Raw genomic sequence first — 22,329 nt, 5'->3', positions numbered from 1 at the left:
TTTCCTTCGTGGCAAAAAAACCTTTATATATATATATATATATATATATATATATATATATATAGATATATATAATATATATGTGTGTGTGTGTGTGTGTGTGTATGTAAACATATATAATATATAAGCACACACACAAACACGCGCACACACACACATAATATATATCTATATATATAATATATATATATATATATATATATAATATATATCTATATATATATATATAATATATTATATATACACACACACACACACTAGTTGACTCTCTCTCTCTCTCTCTCTCTCTCTCTCTCTCTCTCTCTTCTCCTCTTCCTGTTTAGATTGTTGCTTCAGTTACATTGTTCTGCAATTTTGACATTTTATATCACCACCTCCCACTCCTATTCCTATTGGGGCTGAACCTGGACTTGACAGGCACTAGGAGTGTCTATGTCCATCCCATCGGGGATAAACTTGGATTTAAACGATATCAGAAGTGTCACTATTCATTTGGCGACCTTGAAAACTATAAATTAGGCACTGATATCTCTTCTTTTTGGTTATTTTTATATTTCATCCCTTTTGTACCCTTTCTCATTACCCTTTCCTATTGAGGCTGAACTTGGACTTAAAGGCCATTGGGAGTGTCACTGTTCATCTCAGCACCTCATAAACTATGGAGAAGACAATAACATCTCTCATTTTTGGTAATTTCTACATGCCACCCCCATCTCACCCCCTTTCCTATTGGGGTTAAACCTGGATTTAAAGGGCATCAGAAGTGTCACTATTCATATCAGCGATCTCGAAAACTATGGATTAGGCATTGTTTTCAGGTATTTTTATATGTCACCCCCTTCCCAACCCTTCTCACCCCCTTCTCCACCTCTTTCCACCCACTTCCCTATCGGGGCGAAACTTGGACTTGAAGGGCATCGGGAGTGTCACTATTAATCTCAGCAACCTCAGAAACTAAGGATTAGACACTAATATCTGTCATTTTCAATTATTTGATTTCTCTGCTTCCATAATGTGTAACATGTCATCTTTTTCAAGGCTGCTGAACACCTTTAAAAACTTAACAGGAACATAACAATAACACATACGCTTTCTACATATGAACAATTTTAATCATGTAATTAATTGAAAAAATTGAAAGGAAATTTTATTTTGTAGAGATATTATTAAAAGAAACATTATAGAATCTAGCATAAGCCCAGTAGTAGTTTTATTATTAGCAAGGGATAATATAAACTAGATAACTGGCTTACGAAATGTATTATTGACATTGTAACTATGTAATTGACTGCTTACTAGTTTCATTTCCGTTTGTAGTAGTTGTCCTTTAAGCATAGTTTTGGGCTGTGGAACATTTGGTTCTTGACTAGGTGCTTGGTTGTTCTATATTCTACATTTTTGTTGTTATTGTTTTTTTATGTTTACCTTTGAAATTTCAAAGCTGTTTTTCATTCTCATTTTGAGGTGTATTTAGAATATACGAAAGCGCTAGGCACTGCTGCTTTTCATTTTTACCTGCGGTAATAGGATATATATATATATATATATATATATATATATATATATATATATATATATATATATATATATATATATATATATATATATATATATATATATATACGTAAACTTTGATGCTCCATAATGGCCAAAAATGAATGTCTTCTACTGTGATCCAACGGTATACTATGAGCATAAAAGACCTATTATGGAACTTCAAAGTTTACGACAGATTTTCGGTTTTATCCCGGCTATCAAGCACGTCTTTAGACGGCATAAACGACAACTAGTTCATGGGCTACACAACAAGAAGAACCAAAAATATTTCTCACAAGAATGCCTACAAGAGCGAGTTTCTCCCAGAATGTACGGCTTCACGCTATGTATCCCATTTCCAAAATCCATCTACACGTTCCTCCGAGACATGCCACACACCAAGACATCTATGTGATGAGAAGAAAAATAAGTGAGTCAGCCACATCGCTTCTCCTCCTGTGCCAGAATGATGGTATGTACAGATATCCTTTTTTATTCTATCAGGTGATTTTGACAACAGTGAGACCCACTCTATAAATCTGCGTTGCAAATCAAAAAGACCCTTTAGGAATAGCGTATGGAATAATCTTGGATTACCCAATGATATGCTGAACCTCTCTAACCAACTATCTACTTATCGCAGAAGAAAAGACGATCTTATTAAATCTTTGTGTATCATTCGCTCTAAAGTAATGTCCCGAGAGTAATCGTTACTTCTTGGTTGCGTTCGATAAACTCTTTGCAAACAACAACTATGATAAAAAAAATGCGTGTCTCAAAGGTGTTTTGCTAAATGCGTTTATTAGGTTACGGAAAAGGAAGGGTATCGTAATAAAAAAGATTCTGATAAAAACGGGAAGAGTCATACTTTAATAGAAAGGCTATGAAAAGTGCAAACAGCAAAAGCGAAAAAAGATTTTCTTGTAGCACCCAACTATTTACTGGAAATTCAGTTGACAAGACAACAAGAACATTAATTATGCCCCTATTTTCTTCAAGGATATCTTCAGTAAGCTTAACATTACATAGCAGGGACTTCCATAATATTGGTTAGTAAAGGCTTGTAAATGCCATCTTGTGAACAACAAAAGCCGTCATAATGGGACTTTTAAGTTCCATACACAGCTACACAATGTCTTATTACAAATATTTGATGTGAGCATCTTCTGCCGTTTCTGGAACCATCTTGTTCATCTCCAAGCATTTTACCATTCTTTTAGCTTATTGTGAAAAGGTATTACAACTGATCCTCGTGCAATACTTTTATAGTTGCTATATTCAGTCAAGTCACCTTTCTTTGCAATATTCAGCAAGTCACCTTCCTTTAGTATCTACGCTGTGATTTCAAATTCCCAGTCATCAGAATTTGTTTCCTTATTCCATATTCTGCAAACCAGCCTAGTTAGTATACATTGTACCTTTTCAACTTCTGTAGTGATTTCATCATGACCTGGTATTTTCCATCTCGTGTCTTCATTACTAATTCCACTTCAAAAACCGCGAATTCCTTCATAAGGACATTCAGATCTTCTTCAGCTTTTGGAATATCCATCAGATTATTACTCTTATGCCTTTTATTCACGACCTCAATCATAAAAATGTTCCTCAGCATTGTCTTTCTACTTGTGATGTTATTATTTGCTCATCCCTACTTTTGATAGATATTTTCATCCTTTTTTTAACCTATGGATAATTTTACGGGCGATCTCAACAAACTACCACCCCCTGAATAGATGCCTCTGTCAGCATTCCCAGTCTTCTTGTTTCTTTTATCTCTTCTTGATATTAGACCAGCTTCACCATGAGTTCTTCATCTTGTCTGTGAACCTTTTACTTCTGTTTACGATTCATGGCATCCCAAGTCTCTTCCGATATCAAAGATTTCCATCTTGTGAAGCGACCTCCCGGTACTTCTCCATCAGATTGATTGACATTGACGTGGTAGATCTGGTCGTATTGTTTTTGTCTGCTCCTCCTCAGATATGTTTCAAGAACTAAGAAACTTTTTCGAAACTGAATTCCCTCAGTCTACCGAAGTTCTGCGACGATGCACTTCATGCAAGAACTTGCCTTTCTTCACCGCTCGTTACTTGAACATCTCATTTTGGGGATCTCACGTTTCTTCCATTGTAACGATTAAGCATGAAAAATTGATTTTTCTAAATATTTAGAAAACTAATGAACCTTGGTAAAGATACACAAACGCAAACACACACACACACACCCATATATATATATATATATATATATATATATATATATATATATATATGATATATATATGTATGTATGTATATATATATGATATATATATATATATATATATAGATATATATATATATATATATATATGTATGGATATATATATTATTATATATATATATATATATATATATATATATATATATATATATATACATATATATATATATATATATATATATATATATATATATATATGTGTGTGTGTGTGTGTGTGTGTGTGTGTGTGTATATGGGCGTGTGTGTGTGTGAGTGTGTGTATAATAAAAGGAGCCCATAAAAATGCCAATATATAGAAAGTAAGTACTATATTTCGCATACTCCCGTGTCCGAGGACACAGGAGTATATGAAATCCCATGCCTGGGACTGTGACCAATCTTTTATCGGTTTTACAGCTATTTTTAACTGTATAAATAACCCTAACCGCAGAATAAACTGGAATTCGTCACATATAATTTACAGCAGCAGATGTCGGTACAAAAGCCAAATGATAGAGTCAGCCTTGATTAACAAAGACAGGTAATGAATACCTCAAAGAGCGCCTGAGATTCAGATATCAGTGAGAGAATCTTCCTTCAACCAACGCTTAAGAAGATTAAAGAATTATCAGTGGGGGTGACTTAGAAAAACGTGCTACCTGTGGATGGATCTCTTGGTATAAATACCTCCTTTCCAGTAACTTTTCTCATTCATTACCTACCTGAAGAGAGAAACAGCAATCTCTGAAATATAGTACTTACTTTCTATATTTTGGCGTTTTTATAGTTTCCCACCCTTTTTACCGTATATATATATATATATATAGATATATATTATATATATATATATATATATATATATATATATATATATATATAAGATATATATGTATATATATATATATCTATATATATAATATATATATATATATATATATATATATATATATATATATATATATATATAATGTTATATATATATATATATATATATATATATAAATAAAAGTTTGTATACATGTATACAAGCGTCTGTATCAACTTCAGTTCCGGTGTAAACACCTTGTTTTTCGTCAACTGCGCTGTAAGAAAGATGACTAAAATAGCGGTAAAAAATTTAATACGTCGAAGGCAATTTTAAGCACATGGTAATTAAACGCATGCGCAGACCGAACCTCCGTATCCTATTTTGAATAACATTTTTTCTTTCTATAATACAGGATGAATACTAACTAATAAACATTTTTAGTTTCCAATTAACTAAAACATCTTTTTTTCAAAAATGTATTAATGTTCCTGATGATGCGAAAGAAATTGCATAACGCGAAGACTTGAAAGGTGTTCGTCTGATTGTTTTGATGAATGGTCATTTTTCAATGTATGCGGGTTAATAATAAGCACATTCATCCCAAGTGTTCCTTTCATTCTAATAGCAGATTGGAGATGATGAGGCTGAGTTTATCTGCAATGTTGGTTAAAATAAAAGGACGGTGAATAAAATTGTGAATAAACGTCTTGAGTATTTAAAATGTATTGTGTTTCAATTTTCAATGACGTGTTTGTTAATAAAAAAAAGAATATTTAAATATTGATCGTGTTTTATAGCTAATAAATGATTAGATACAAATGAAAAATATTATTTTTTTCTCATTGGTTTCTAACAACGTTTTACATTCTATGACGGCGTATATATGTATATAATACAAAAAGAACCCTCATGTTTTAACAGGAGGCATATACGGACTTTGATCTGTGTGCGCTTTCTTGTATACAGGAAGAAATCATTATCTTGAAAGACAATTTGTCTGTTTCGTTGTAAGGTATGTGGCTGTTTTTCAACGTCACACCGACCGCTTCTCAGATGGCCGTTTTCAGTCGCCTACGAGCAAGAGCTGATGAACGTGGCAGTCATGCCGCCCTCGTTGAATCAATACCGAACTCCGCCCTTCTAACCTCAAACGTTCAACAGCTTCAGCCTAATATCGACGGCAAACTCATATTTCAAAATAAATGGACATAGATTTCTACAGAAGGGAAAACAGAAGGGGACGACTCATTAATATGAGACCGAGTATTCCGCCCCTACAAAGAATGGCGGCACTCAGGGCGTGGTTGTGCATATGCGAACATTTCGACGGGTACGCTTCTGCAGGGGAAGGTCCTGCGAAGTTGCCAATTACGTCATTTGTTGGGCTTTCCTTCTGTGTCGATGTAGTCAGTCTCAAAGTACTACAGAAGGTCTCGCGATGGGCACTGGCACCACACGTGCTATGCCACGCCCGAGGTTGCGTTGAATACCGTATTGATGTACTTTTCGATAATAAGACGTTAACAAATTGACTGAAGTGAGACGTTTGCTGAGTCAAAAGTACCTTGCGTTAGGCACTGCAGTATAAAGAAGGGATGACTTACAGAACGAAGATATATGAGAATATCCATAAATTTTCATTCGTTTAGCCATCCAGGAAAGTTACCTTACATTTAATTGGCACGCACTGTGGCACTTCTCGCCACTAAGAACGCTTAATCATTTGCCCGCTAACGTTCATTCATGGTGTTCTCATTGGCCTGGCCGATGACGTCAGACTAGTAATTATTGATAAGTGTCAATATTAACTGCCGTTACTACTTGCGGATTACTACGTTCCCCTCTTGGCCCCATCCAAGGGGAATAAGAAAGAAAGAGAGAACATATAGCTGTAGGAAATACATTATGTCAAGTTTGATTCTCTCTCTCTCTCCCTCTCTCTCTCTCTCTCTACCGATCCATTCTTCCTTTCCAGGAGGCTTCCAGACTCACCCCGAGTCACCCACTCTTCCAGTGTTTTCCCTCACTCGGCTGCGTGAGGTCGTCATCACTCTCCCTCTCTTCTAGTGGTTCTCTTCCCTTCTCCCCCTTCTTTCCCCAGCCCTTCCCACCACTGCTACGCAACAGAAATAACAAACAGCCAATTATCTACCTTTATATCACAAAGAAACCAGGACATCGGCGTAAGGAGATTCTATTTTGATATCGTGAATGAAAACAATTTTCCCCCAACACCGATTTCCTGCAGGATACAGGACTGAACTGGTCGGAGTGCGGGAGCGGAGATAGATTCTATCAGCGGCGACATAAACACAGTTTTGGCTGCTTTCGAGTCTTGTGTTCGACAGTGGCTGTCAACGTTACCCACAACGAACGAGTTCGCGATGGACCTTCCACAGCTGGAATTGAAGAGAAAATTCGGCTTTGCTCCGACTGAACGGAGTCACTGACAGCGTGAGCAGTGTGGTCAATCCCTTTTCCTCATCCTCTTGGTCGTGCAGTGCATTGCTGTCAGGCGATGTTACGTGAGGATACGATATCTTGCTGCGTCAAAGTATGCTCGACTTGATGCGTTCATGAAAGGTTTCCATGGACGTTGGTGGTCATGAAAACGTGCTGGTGGAAGACATTTTAGCAGTGGTAGCGGAAAGTGCCAGTGATAAAAACATCGTTCCAGTGAAATGCAGTGTTGGATTTAAATAAATATTGCTCCTGGGTGATGTGGTGCATTGCAGTCTGAGTGGTTAACAAACACAATACTACTGCGCTCCTCAAGTGTAATGGATAATTCAATCAGGAAGAGCATTACTATACATATTTCACTCAATATAGAATCCTTTTCAAGCTAACTTAAACGAATGAAATGAAAGCTGTCATATAACAGAAAGCCATATTCCTTTATTTTCCATCCGAGATAGACTTAGAATGAGAGAAACCACAAAGCTGAAATATGACAGATATCTGGACAAGTTGTGAATGTCGAGTACGGAAGGTCCCCAGGAGGACAAGGCGCCCCTGACTGGAGGGTGAGAATATTTTCAGTTACTGCCATGGAGTGTGACCGGTCACGAACATCATCCAAGTAATGGCAAGGCATTATAACCTACGGTTGAGGTGAGTCAGTTTATTATTGTGATTAATTTAGAAAAAGATTACCGATGTGTACATTAAGGAAAAAAAGTAAATGTAGAAAGAAAGTGTAGAATTGATTATATGATACAGAGTTACATATTCCATAACAAATAAAAGCACATTGAATTCATAATGATCATGAAAAAGATAAATTGGTAACTGATTAAATAAAGGGAAATTGTGATTCAGCTCACTTTTAAGCAAGGGATTCAAACCCAAGTCAGTGGAAAGTTTTTACTGAGATTTGGGGTATGTCCTGGGTTTGAGAAAGTTGGGAGCATGCCCCAACTGTCATGCAAGGGAATGAAGAAAACCCACAACTTCCCGAGATATCGTCTGCAGATCGGAAAAATAGGCGTTGGGCTTAATGAAACTTTGCTCACAATAAAGGAATTTAAAAAATCTTCAAGATGTAATGTCAGTAAAAACTCATGCTGGTCATGGCAGTTTTGAAAACAGAGAATTGTTAAACGAATATAGAACTTTGGAAATATCATTAGCTATAGGGAACCGATGACAGAGTATTTGATCGAGAATATGTTGCAAAATAAAAATAATACATTGTTACTTCGACACTAAGGTCAAACTAAAGTCAATTTTATCAACTTGATTTACGTGATAATGATATCATGGCATTAAACCTTGGACGGCCACCATACCTTACTTGCAAGATGAATGGAATCAGTAGTGATATCAAGGCAGTAGGTACAAGAAGTTTCATGCAAATGAAAATGCTTCACAGAAGGGCCTATGAGGCCAGAGGAGTGAGTCTACTTGAAAACGAAATGAATAAAAACAATGACATTAGGCTAAACGTTTTGCCATTTGACCGAGGTGGTTTAATAGAATGGTCATTCACCAATTAATTAACAAAAAATAAATGAAATTGACAGTGACAGGATTGAATTGGGCCTTGGAATTCTAATGGAGTGAGAGCTATGGAAAAGATATGTATAAATGAAATGACAATGCATTATGAATTTAGGTTAAACATTTTGACATTAACTGAGATGCTTCGATTAAGTGACTGGTTAATACGAGTCATGAGGTTAACAGTGACATCGCTATATCAGGCCTTGGAAATCCAATGCAAATGATAACAGGTCTCAAAATGACCTAAGATGGTAATGGAGTGAGAGCGCTTGAAAAAGATGATTGGAATCAATAGTAAAATACCATGACATTAGTCTAAGAACTTTATATTTACCGAGGTTCTTTGATTGAATTTCTTGTTGTCATGAGCCAAGGACTGAATGGAATTAGTAGTGATATCATGGTATCAGGCGTCTGATACAAATGACAATGAGTCTCCAAGAGGTCTAAGAGGCAACTGGTGAGACATAGGAAGCCTGTGGAATAAGTGACTGGAAAGATGTGAATACAATCAGTGGCAATACATTGACAATATGCTACATATTTTGACATTTGCCAATGTACTTTGACTGGGCGGCTCACAAATTTATTCTATTGGCACTGGCCCCCAAAATACGTAATGACAGCAGGATGTTAAGAGCCAAATCCCTCTGGCATTCATTTATGATTACCAATCTAAGTACTAACCAAGTATTTTATGTTGGAGTTTGGCTTTACTGAGACCTGTTGTTTCTGAAAACAGGCGCCCCACCCCCCACCCACTTTTTTTTTTTACTTGTGCTCACCTGTCTTCGCTGACATCGGCATTAGTGTATGAACTCATAATACAAAGAAATGTAGGTAATAGGATGACATTATGACGGGAGCTTATTGAGGAGAGATTATTAAAAGCAGAGGGTAGTAGACGTCTTGACATTTGGTTGAACCGATATGAGAAGAGAATGACAAACAATTATGAGATTGATTGAGGAGATGAAGAAAATACCTGCTGGAGGCATGAAATTTATCTTAGGAGAAATGATTGAAAGCATTGGCTAGTCATAATGATATTTGGATGCGACAGTATCAGCGAAGAAAATGAGAGGATGTTATGCGATTGGATGAAGAGATATCAGTGAAAACATCTGTCAGGGACATGACATCTTGCTGAGGAGAAATTGATGAAATCAGCGGCTAGACATCATGCTATGTGATTGAGCCAATATTAGTGAAGACAATTTTAGAACACTGTGAAAGTGGAAGAGGAGATATCAATGAAAAAGTTGCTGAAAATTTGTCATTTGACTGAGGAGAGACCAGTTAAATCAATCTCTAGACATCTTAATATGGTTGAGACCATATCAATGAAGAAAATGACTGGACGAGATGATACATGTAGAGACCATATCAACGAAAACATCTGTCAGAGATTAGACATTTAGTTCAAGAGAAATTAATGAAAGCAACTAGAAATCTTGACATTTGGCTGAGGTGATGTCAATAAAAAAAAAGACTTAGCATTATGAAATTGATTGAGGAGATGTCAGTTAAAACATTTCATACAGAGACGGAATTTCGTTGGGGATAAATAAAAGAAAGCAGTTGTTAGACATCATGGCATTTGGCTGAATGAGGACGATGACAGAGCCTCATGGAATTAGTTGATGAGATACCAGTGAAAACACCTGCTAGAGATGTGAAATTTGGTTTTAAATAAATTAAAGAAAGTAGTAGCTATTCATCTTGAAATTTTTGTTAAGGAGATAGCGATGAATAGAATAAGTGCACTCCACTGAGCCTAGTCAAGGAGACATTAGTTACAGATAGTGTCATTTTGGTTAACGAAATTTAATTAAAGGAATAACTAAACTTCATAACTGGAATGTTATTTGCAGGGAGGTAACACTTGATGAACTGCGACAAAAAACGCTGACACGCCGTAGCAATGAATGCGAGCAAATATTACTAGAATTAAAAACTACATTACGAAGGTAGAAGAGTAATCAAAGTTATAATTCTCTTATAGTAAAAGGGGTAAATTAGAGTAAATATTATCGATGATTTCAAAGTCAGGAGAGAAGACAGAGAGCATTTTCTATCAAAAAGTGAAATAAATGGGAATCAATGTTAGCAAATAAACGTTTGCTAACAATGATTCCCATTTATCCCATGTCTAGATATGGTAGAAATAAATGAAAGAGGTCGTTGCTGCATCACATGATGCTGATGTTTTTAGGTAATGCCATTAATTATGATGTATATTAATGAGGTTGAAATGAAAACAGAGATAGGATAAATTGGCAGAAATCATAATGGTAAGCTTAGGAGAACTCAAGATTACTCCAGTCTTCTCCAAATAACTTCATAACGCTCGACAGGACACTTACCTCGCATTCACTTTTAGCAAATTAGTGATATGGGAGGAATGCACATATCAGCGACAGCGTCTTCCCAAACCCTTGAACTCGCTTCCTGCTTCCTTTTATTCCCTTCCTTTTCAGGTTAAACGCCACATTTTTCTTTAGAAGCCGTTTTCTTTCACAAAATGGACCTTAGCTAGGGGTTGCTTTGGTTTCTGTATCTAAGAAAATTATCAGGGATCGTAAGATGGAAAGAAAAGCAGATAAATGAGTGCTACTGCTGAGTAATCACGACAAAAGTACTTGGGTTAAAACAAGGCAATAGACAAATACAGTAAAATTGCAGTTACTGGAGATCTTGAAGAGAAATTTAAGAAATGGATGAGGATAATTATTGCCAGAAATACTAATGCTGACAGTATTTATTGCAATAAAACATAACGTTAACCTAGAGAGAGGTGGAAGACATATATGTGCAGACATAAAAGAGGTGTAAATGGTCTAAAAAGTGACTAAAAATGTCCTAAAAAGGTCAAGTTTCAGCTTTAACTTCACACTGGAAAAAGAAAGTAATCTGAAAGTAGAGGTTAGATATTATAATGTTAAGCCAAACCTTAATTAAACGAATGACAGTAATTAATAAAAATCATAGGGTAAAACGGCGGAGAGATAGATGATATAAGATAATTACTTGAGATCATGCCATGCACATTCATTCATAAGATAGATAAGCGATAATGCAGTAATATTGAACGATGACAAAAGTAGTTAAAGTTCTTAACGTGAAGCCTGTCTGTGGCGAATGGCTGATGTCGTGACTTGCGACTGAGAAAAAGAGAAGAATAATGACCATCATTCATGACATAAAACTGTGCAGAAACAATTGCACTAATGATTGAATACCGTTGCTTAGACTGAGAAGATAGAAGTCATGTCTACAAGCCGTGAGGCTAAACTGATTCTAGAAGAGTGGCAAAATTGCTTAAGTAAACTTGGAGGAAAATACGAATCGCAGAAATGGCTGGAAGGAAATGCAAGCATAACAATGAGAAAAAAGCTCAAAATCAATTAGAGAAGAATTGAGGAGTGATGGATTACTGCGACAGTTTGACTCACGACTTCAGATATCTGATGAGAAGGGGATGATGGACTAACGTATAATAATAATCTCAAGGTGAAGCTGAGAGACGACAGAGAAGAATGGCAAGAAATGACACCCGAAGAGGGAAATAATAGAAACAGGTTTAGTTTATGAATCAAGTACGCATAAGGTGCCTAATAAATCAATTTCGCTTGTACTGCATTGCATACATCCTTTTCTGTGTTGTTCAGTCATAAAAACGTATTGATAAACGAGTAAAACGTCGATTCTCTGCTCCTTTCTTGATTGCGTGATAACTGGCTTCCCTTCGAATTTTAAATTGATGAGAATTTTCTGCCTTGGTTAGCACTACGCGGTTTCTTCCTTAGCGGTGGTCTCCCTGGGTATGACAGTCAATGAAAATATAAAACTTTGAACTGAACTGTAACCTTAAAAATGGACCAAATTGAAACCTACTCGAAACCCAACGGTTTGTGGGATTTAAAGAGCAAAGTGTTTTTCAGCAAAATGGAGGATCGTGGAACTAACCACTTTAAAAACCGACGGTTCCTCTTAGAATTTAATTGTAATTTGAAGACAGGGCACTTAAGCGTCGTTTTTGGGATCTTCACACAATTACTGATATTCTGTCCTTTTATTTCAGTTGCCTTGTGACCTGGAAAAATTAAAGCGGTCCAGGAAAATACATATTTCGAAAGATAATCGCCAATCACAAGGCGCATACCTAGTTAGTTAACTCAAAATCGGGGGAAAACTTAATAATAATAATAAAAATAATAATAATAATGATAATAATAATAATAATAATAATACTATTGAATAAAATGGCAGAATTCAGCGAGTTAATCATATATATTATCTTTTCTATTTTTCTTATTACTCGCTTTTCTGGCTCAGCGATACTTCGCAATAATTGGCCAATATTCATATTGGGGATAATGCTCAAAGTTGTATTTTATTTAGAACAGGATTTATTAAAACTGGTATTATCAGTATACTGTTATTATCATAATACTGGTGTATGAAAAGGCGTTCCTCTGGTCCAGGTCAAGCAGGGGGTGTCGTCGTCGGTGTTGGTATCATTCCATAAGAGAGGTCAATGTCAGGCCGGGGTCGTCTCTGGTATTCAGCTGGTATTAATGCTGGTGTGGCTCTGGCAATAATAATAATAATAATAATAATAATAATAATAATAATAATAATAATAATAATGCAACGAAAACTAATTATGAACATTCTAACTATGAAGTTGATTATCGAAATCGTGACCGGGGTAAGTCCCGCAACCGGGAACCATTACACGCTTATGGTTCCACGAGGCCGAGTGTGTCACGCACATGGATCAATATTGATCCGAGGGTAAAACATATACGGACTAGAATTTAAACATTTTCTAAACACTATTTGCTTTTGAGGAAGAAAAATGAATTGTGAATTTAGGAGGAAAATACACATCATATCCCTGTTTCAGTGGCTTACTGTACAGATATGTCATTACCCAGGGAGACCACCGCTAAGGAAGAACCCGCGTAGTGCTAACCAAGGCAGAAAATTCTCATCAATTTAAAACTCGGAGGGAAGCCAGTTATCACGCAATCAAGAAAGGAGCAGAGAATCGACGTTTTACTCGTTTATCAATACATTTTTATGACTGAACAATGCAGAGAAGGATGTATGCAATCCAGCGCAAAGTGAGAAATTTGCCGTCTGTCTGTTTACGCGTTCATCCCCCCAGAAAGTGGTACTAAACAAGCCGGCAAGTGGAGTTTTTCTGCAGACGCACCGATGTTAAATATATAATGCAGTATACATGCACATGTTTCTGTAAAAGATATCCTTCATACGGTATATACGTCCACACACACCCCCCCGCCGCCCCTGCGAGAGACTCTCACCTCTGTGTCGTATACACCTGCACGTGCTATAAGTATATAATTTCTCAATTATGCGGACAGTCGGTCAATCTTATCACAAATATATCGACGAAAGCACATCACTGAGAATTTATCTAAACATATGCAACAAAAAATTCACTTACCACATAATCATACACGAATTTCATTCTCCTTCACTTGTAGCAATAATATCCGTCACGTTTCATAGCAATTTGATGTACAAATGCTAGTTCAGTTTCTTGAAAATATCATGCAGAATGAGGACAGTATATTCTATATTACTTCCCTTCTTTTAAATATTCAAACGAGATTTTGCTTCAAAGACTTCATATTCTTGTGATATCAGATGTCAGTGGATTTCCTCAAGAGAATGATTCCTCGTGAATCTTGCAGTGCAATCCACATAATTGATTCTTCCGATGCAACGTAGAATATCAAGCATTTTTTATTTCCAAGCATTAAACAAAATACCAACCTTCATCCAAGTTTCGAAGAAACTAGAGGAAGACAGTATTTCGAGCCCATCGTTTCTAATGGTAAAACCTTGGATTCCATAATGTTCTGCACTGTGTCAATCAAGAATTGCCTTCGGTTTGGAGAATGACCGAAAAATTACCCCCAAAAGCCCCAGTGTTCTTGAAATTTCAGCTGGTGGCGTGTTGCCTAACTTTGGCCTACTGCAGTGATTCTTAGACTGTGGGGCGCGCCCCCGAGTGGTGCCTCCAGAAGCTCCCAAGGGGGCCGCAAGCAGGGTTGCCAGATGGTGCCAATTATTTTGTTTATTTGTGATAATTGCAAAATTGCCAATACCATTACTGCTTCCATATGTTTTCTGAATATTATCGCAAAACATTCCAAAAATTACAGATAAGAAGTCAATTATCATTGAAAATCTCGGCTATGAATTGTCTTTTATTGTTATGATAAGATTTTCTCGCGCTCTCTGCTCGAGCGGGTGTGTGAAGAGAATTTTCAGCATTAGTTGGGATCAAAACAAAGAAAAGAAATGAGCTTAATGTGGCGAGCGATCTCCGATGTGCGTCGAGTCAAACACCACCAAATATTCCCCAACTAGTTGGCAGTATAATCCACTGTTTCGTTAATATTATACATACAGTAACAGTTAAACTAGTAACGATGACAATTTTTTTTTTTATAAATATGGATTTATTGTCATCAGTATCCTTTGTTTTCCATACTACATAAATGTGATAAAGAAATCACTAAGCAGGATGTGTATTAATTTTTTGTGTGGTCATGACCCATGTATAATTTGTTTTTTTTATTAATAATTAGTATTTTTTTCTAAAATTTTCTATCAATGTAATCTGTATAATACTGCAACTGTTTGAATAAGGATTGAGATCAAATTTGGTTTCATCATTTGCTTGTTTTACCAGTTTTCTATGAACATTGTTTATTTCATTGAAACAGTACGGTGCATACTTACAAAAAGTTCAACAGCGTTGGAACAAAAAGCTATCATTCACCCATATACTCATATAGGCAATGAATTATAATGATGTACAAATAGAGATCATATTGTTTATAGTTGCAAGGATTATAGGGGTTTGGCGGGTGGGATCTATACAATATGCAGAAAGGGGGGGGGGTGGGGGGGGGGGGGGGGGGGCTGGGGGGCGTGTGTGAGGGGTGCAAGGCAAAAAAGTTTAAGAACTACTGGGCCTTAAAGGCTATATCATCATCATTGGTTTCTCGTATGAGTTAGCCTATAGGTTTCCACACTGCTCAAATGATGTATCCTGTTACCTTCTGTTATCTGAACTTGTAAAATTCATGCATTTTGTTACATTAACTGCTGTCGGTCCTTGAGTGCGTCAGGTTATATGAAATAAACCTCTACCTAAATACTAAGAGGAGACAGCTTCGTTCAAATATCATTAGGTAGCTTCAGTCAAGTCATTTTCTATCTGGTTTAAAAAGTCAAGAGAGTAAATGACGGATGAATTTTGAAAATGCTGTGCAAATGTTTCACAGAAAAAAAAACCGTGCTGTACATTTAGTAACTAAAAATTATATCCACGTTATTGTAAGGAACAGATTTCAATATCTGCTTTCCTCATATTGCGAAGCAGATCTCTCGGGTTTACTTAAATCATTAGACATTGTTTACATAACAAAATCCTTCTTTTATCGACATAGTCTTACAAGTTACAGAAAACAGCAAACATTAGGAAAGGAAAGTTCATTGCTTGTTATATCAAGCGGTTTGACATTAGTCATCAGATTATTTTTGTACATTTACATCTCTGAAGCTGTAATGACCAAATTCTGTTCTCCATTTTTCTTCATTTTGACTTTATTTCTTAAGGTACTTTAGAAGAACTCATGATACTTATTCTCCAAATTTGAAAAGGCTGAATTAAAAAAAATTAGATTTAAAAAATGCTAAGAAAATAAGAGAGGGAACGATATAACACTGGCTTACAAACACCACACTTAAACCCTCCCCGCCTGCGAGGAGACTGAAGGCTGGGAAGCTAGGCTGAAATTGGTTTGGATTTTATGGTTCTTTCTTTGTCCAGTGTAGCTTGGACAGTGTCCATGGAACGGAACACGTACTCAAACTTCGTGATGAGAATAGTATGATAGCAAGGAAGAGAGGCATAGGGGCCGATTGCCTAGGATGAAAATAAAAGGAATTTACTGAGTTTCACATTGGGAATTTGCACAGCAGTGGAATTCTCACCCTTTCTATTTTTGGTATTTACATCTCTGCACTTATTCAGGTGAGTCACCTTTACCTTGCCTATTTTTGGGAACCAGAGTTGCCAGTGACGTGCCTCTCAATCATGATAACGACTTTCTGCATTTGACTAAAAATCAGGGGCTATTATATTACATATACGGAAGTTTAACAAAATAAGTCTGGATCGGTTCCTTTGGATAAGAGTTGAATCATTGCCCTCTTACATGAGACTTGAATTTCTTGACCACTTCATCAGGAGGCTTCATATATATATATAATAGATATATATATAGATATATATATATATATTATATATATATATATATATATATATATATATATATGTATATGTATATATATATATATATATAATATACCATTTATTTTTTCATATATATAAATGTATATATATATACATTTATATATGATATATCTATCTATCTATCTATCTATCTATCTATCTATATATATACATATATATATATATATATATATATATATATATATATATATATATATATATATATATATATATATAGTATATATGTAAGTGTTTACATAATAAAAATATGGAATGTTAGTCCATATATATAAAAGATTGCTTGCAGGAATGTGATCAGACTAGAGACGCTAAAGATACGTATACAATAAAATAGGCTAAGATAACGGCCGTCACCTGTAGTCATTCAATTGTTTATAAACATTAGTCCAAGCTCCCTGCTTGAGACAACTACCGCCTACGTGATCTGTAGCGTGTCTCATTTGATTGTGTGTTCGTATGAAACTATGTCATTTGTATGTATGTTCATATGTTCGAACTACTGTCTGTTCCTTCATAACTTGTAACAGAGATGGTAGACAGGCAAAATAGAGTTAGCTATCATCATTAGAAGACCTGTACCTCTTTACCTAACCTTTATCATGTAGAGGAATAGGATTAGCCATCATCATTGGCAGAAGCGATCAAGCTATCGTTATTAGAAGACTTGTACAATCATATCTGATCTTCAGCATGTAAAACTTCAGAAGAATACATATCTATTTTTATACTTCGTGTTTTCTACAAGAACCTCCTCACCGAATCATCATGATTTTAACACATCGTCGTAATAACCAAGAACATAATACCGACTTCGTAAGTAATCTACAAACCCCAAGACACTCCATTGAAGATGGAAGTGCAATACCAACCGACTTAGCGTAAGATTATCGCAAGTCTAACATTACCTCATAGGGCGCCTTATCGTACAAGGCACAAGCCCTAATATTGGTGGCAGTGGACCAGAAGAACTCTACAACGTCCTACGAAGAAAAAACAGAATAATAAATCATGAAGTCAACGACGACGAAAGCAGCAGATTCTTCAAGCAACCTAGTATCATCGTTTAGTGCGACTTCAGAAAACAACAAGATTCGTCAAGCAACTTAGTATCATCGTTTAGTGAATAACTTCAAGAAACAAAACCGACGTGTCCTTTTCCTACGGCAACGGAAGCTTCGTCTCTCATTAGAATCATTCAAGAAAACATCGTTAGTGAGCGTTTCCGGCACTGCAAGAAACAAACCGAACGCGTCTGCAGCATCGGATTTTCAAGGGCTCGAATCATCCCAACAACGCGCACGGGGGAAACTCAAGCCAAAAAACCAGGTCATCCGCTAAATAGAGAAGGAGGACCAAGGCCGTGTGTCGTTATCGGAACACCGTGACTTCCCACAAAAGCAAGCTAAGTACAATTTTTTATTCATTTGGAGTAACTTTGAGTGTTTCCTTTGCAGGTCGAATTTCGTTATTCCTGTGGCTGAAGTTACGAGACATTCTTAATCTTACTTTTTTACAGAAATTATCTACATCATTGAGATTTCGCTACTGCGAGTTTTTTATCATTGAGTGTCTGTTTCCAGAAGTTCTACTGAAATATCATAATCATATACTATGTTAATTTTATCATTTTGGTGATTATTAATCCCTTACGTAACAAATCATATTAAACAGTGAATATGCGTTTACGCAGTGGACGTCTGTATTTATACAGATGCATGGATAGGGTCGTTAAGCACCGTAGTGATTAGAAAACACACAAAAAACAAGTGGAACACCCATACAAATCTATATAAATTAGAGGTAACACTATTTCGGGTCATGACAATAAATGCTCCTTTGCAAAGTCCCGATCGCAGTTTTAGCCTTGAGTTTTTTTGAGTTATATAAAATATCGAACCTCAATGACTCAACTTAACTTTAAAAATATGGCTGGATTGCAAGGAATAACATGTCTGTAAAAAACTTTCATCAGGCTAAATGCGCTGACCAGGATCCCTCACTATTTCAAATTTTAGCAAAGAATGAAGTACAAACAGTTAATATTGAATGCAGTAGTGATAACTTGTCTTATTAGTAATCGCTCAGTTCCTAATAGTTCGTCTTTCATTGCTTTATACGTAACCAGCAACAATAATGCTAAAAAAACACAACAAACGTTGGCTCCGATGGTAATAAAGAGAAGGATCCTAATTATTACAAAAAGAAATAGAAACAGTAGCCCGTTCAGAATCAAACAAGCAAACTCGGTGACTGTGTCACCTAGTCAAGCGGTCAAGGTCAGTCAAATCTGCCGAGTGTTCAAAGCATAGCAAATTCCACACAATAAGCGACTCTAGCAGAGTGGGGAAAAGCATCTTTTTGAATTAAAAAGGATTTTTCCTATGAAACACACGACCGTATAAAGTAATCAGAGCAGGTTTTCGTTTTTTTTTAATATGTAAGTTATTGTAAGTAGTGGTGGATAAAGCCCAACTGTACGCGCCGTAAAAATTAGAGTATCTTGTTTTATTTCTTTAGTACACGTAATATCCTGTATTTACGGACTCACCGTCTGTTGTTCGAACTTCCCTAATGAGAAGTCCGGATAAGCGAGCGCTTACAGATACCTCTATAGTTATAAAAAACATTGATCTGTATCTAGTGTAATTGTAAGATTCATCTAGGGATACACAAAATATTATCTTACATCCTGCAAAATAAGGCGTGTTTATCAAAGGAAAATCCTATAAACCTTCAAACATATCAAAATCAGTTTGAACAAAAAAGAGACAATTAATCAAATAATAACTTATATAAAGGAACAATACATTTGTCTCATAAATCGTAACATTGTTCAAATGACCCAACAGAATTCTCCCACAACCGCAGTCGCACTTTGCACGCAAAATCTCGAGAAGCATGCACCCTCGAATGTCTTAGTGCGTGTAAAAAGACTTTGCTGGGAAATGAAATTTTAATCCTTCCCGACACTCTGAAATATAACGATTTCCGCGAACAAAGCCCTAGACACGGTTGACTAGCAGCAAGTTAAATCTAGTGATCCACAAACGTATACATATCGTGGATACGGAAGTTATAAATATCGCATTTTTTATTGTTGCTAATTTTTAATCCCGCCCAACCAGTCGTAGATGAATCTCTCTGATAATCTATCTAAAGTAATATCCGTAAAGTCATTCAAGCAGAGGTGATTCAGCAGAAATTTTTTTTTATCTTTTACCTGAATACCAGGAAGTTTCTCCACTGGCGAGTGATCTCTGGAAAAAACGGATGTAATTTAACACAAAACACGGTCTAAGGACAAACATAAAGCTATTTACGTACCTTCGTATAGACTCTCACTGAAATTTCAAAATAGAGGTAAATGACGAAGTTGAAAAATGTTAGTAATAGGAGTCATTAGGAAATCACATAAGCCCATATAATTTTTCCCTCAAACGTCATGCCATGAAAGATCGGACTTGGCGTATCTGCGTAGATTTCTGACGCTTAAACAAGGAAACGACTCCCGATAGTTTCCAGTGCGATTGTACTCCGACCGACATCTTATCTCTGTTAGGTTAGAATAAATTTTTTTTTTTTCACCAACTTGGACTTACTTAAAGGCTTTTACCTGATACCATTACCTAAGTGATTGTACCTCATACACCGTTTTCAGCACACTCAGGGGACATTATCAATTTTTTACGTATGCCTCCGGCTTACGTTGCGCCCCAATTACAATATAGTGTTTGGAGACTTTTAGGGGATAACCTACATGCCTATATGGATGATCTTGTAATCTTTTCTAATACCTTAGAAGTACATTCACATAAACTAGAGCTAGTGTTACAGAGACAAAGACAAATAATCTCAGAGTAAAATATCTAAATGTGAGTTTTAAAAAAACCGAACATGTTTATCTAGGTTTTATGTGTCTAGTCAAGGTCTTAAAGTAGTCCATGGTAAGGTGTCGGCTATTCATAACTTTCCGGTACTTATTAACGTAAAAGGGAGATACAGCACTTTTGCGCTGTAGTGGGTATTACAATCGTATGTAAATATGTAACTCTTCAATCATGACAGCTCCTTTAACAGATCTTACGAAGAAGAGCGTAGATTTATTATGGTCTAAAAAGCATCAACAGGCGTTCGATATCTTAAAAGCGAATAATGCAGCTCACCTAACTTAAAAATCCCTGATTTAAATAAGGAATTTTTTTTTATTGCAACAGACGCCTCAGACCAAGGGGTAAGAGGGGTACTACTTCAGCAATATGATAAACAGTTCTTTCCTATAGCTTTTTATTCATGTAAACTAAAGCCCTCTGAAAGTAAATATACAGTAATAGGCAAGGAAGGGCTAGGTATCTTTAACTCATTAGTACATTTTAAGTTCATAATCTATGGCTATCCTGATAAAGTCCTTACCGAACATGAGTCCTTTACCGAGTTTTTCAAAGGCTTTAATCACAGTCCAAAAGGAACTCGGTGACAAATGATCATTCAGGTCTTTGGAGCCAAGATAAGATATCTACCTGGGAAAGCAAATATCATAGCTGATGCATTATCCCGCAATCCCGCACCATACAGCAAAGAACCATTAATTAGACTAAAAGATATAGAAACATCCGTGCCTATTGTTAAAACCGTATCTAAACAAGAAAATTCCTTAACCCAAGAGATCGCGACCATTGAATATCTGGGTTGGAGCGCAGAACTGTTACAAACTGAACAAAGCAAGAGTCAACAGACATAACCAAAACAATAAACACTTTGAACGGAAACCGAGTCAGCAGCAATAAGCAAACAATAAACACTTCGGACGGAAACAGGGTCAGTGGCTAAGCAAACCAATAAACACTTCGAGCAGAAACCCTAAAGCAAAAATACATTTAAAGTATGTGTATCAGAATAATGTAATCAAATGTAATATTATATGTAGGTCTGTGACGAGGAAAACCCGAAGAACACAGCAGATGACTAACGACCAGGTAGTAGTAATAATCTTTTTCATACCAATCGTCATAAACTGGTTGCATTCCATCATCCAGGGTTCCCTACTATGTCACAGAAAGCCAAATCACTATTTTACTGGCCTACAATGCTTACAGATATAAAAAGCACATAACTAATTGTAACACGTGTCATGAAAACAAGGGATACACTAAGACACCTGTCAGTTTAGGAGCCTATCCTGTGCCAAATCAATCCTTGAAAGAATATACGTAGAATTATTAACAGAATTACGAGTCTGACAGAGGGAATAAACACTTCTTAGTGTTAATAGTTCCTTGACACGTTATATAGAAGTAATAGCACTAAAAACAAACCACCGCAATTGTGTGCGTTAGGAATATTTATGAGTGCTAAATCAGTAAACATGGAATTC

At 36.1% G+C, this 22,329-nt stretch overlaps 1 protein-coding gene across 1 annotated transcript in view; it reads left to right on the top strand.

Moving 5' to 3' along the window:
• The first annotated feature begins 6,594 nt into the window (after positions 1-6,594).
• The window catches only part of LOC135214454 (carbohydrate sulfotransferase 11-like), a 49,338-nt gene continuing 33,603 nt past the window's right edge, over positions 6,595-22,329 (top strand). The window contains exon 1 of the mRNA XM_064248754.1: positions 6,595-7,699. Coding sequence (XP_064104824.1) covers positions 7,671-7,699 — 29 coding nt within the window. The 5' untranslated portion in view covers positions 6,595-7,670. The remainder of the gene's footprint in view (positions 7,700-22,329) is intronic.

This window comes from Macrobrachium nipponense, chromosome 45, assembly GCF_015104395.2.
Source record: "Macrobrachium nipponense isolate FS-2020 chromosome 45, ASM1510439v2, whole genome shotgun sequence".
In the NCBI taxonomy this organism is placed as follows: domain Eukaryota; kingdom Metazoa; phylum Arthropoda; class Malacostraca; order Decapoda; family Palaemonidae; genus Macrobrachium; species Macrobrachium nipponense.
The sequence above is the reverse complement of the archived record's forward strand: the minus strand, read 5'-3'. Positions and strand labels throughout refer to the sequence as shown.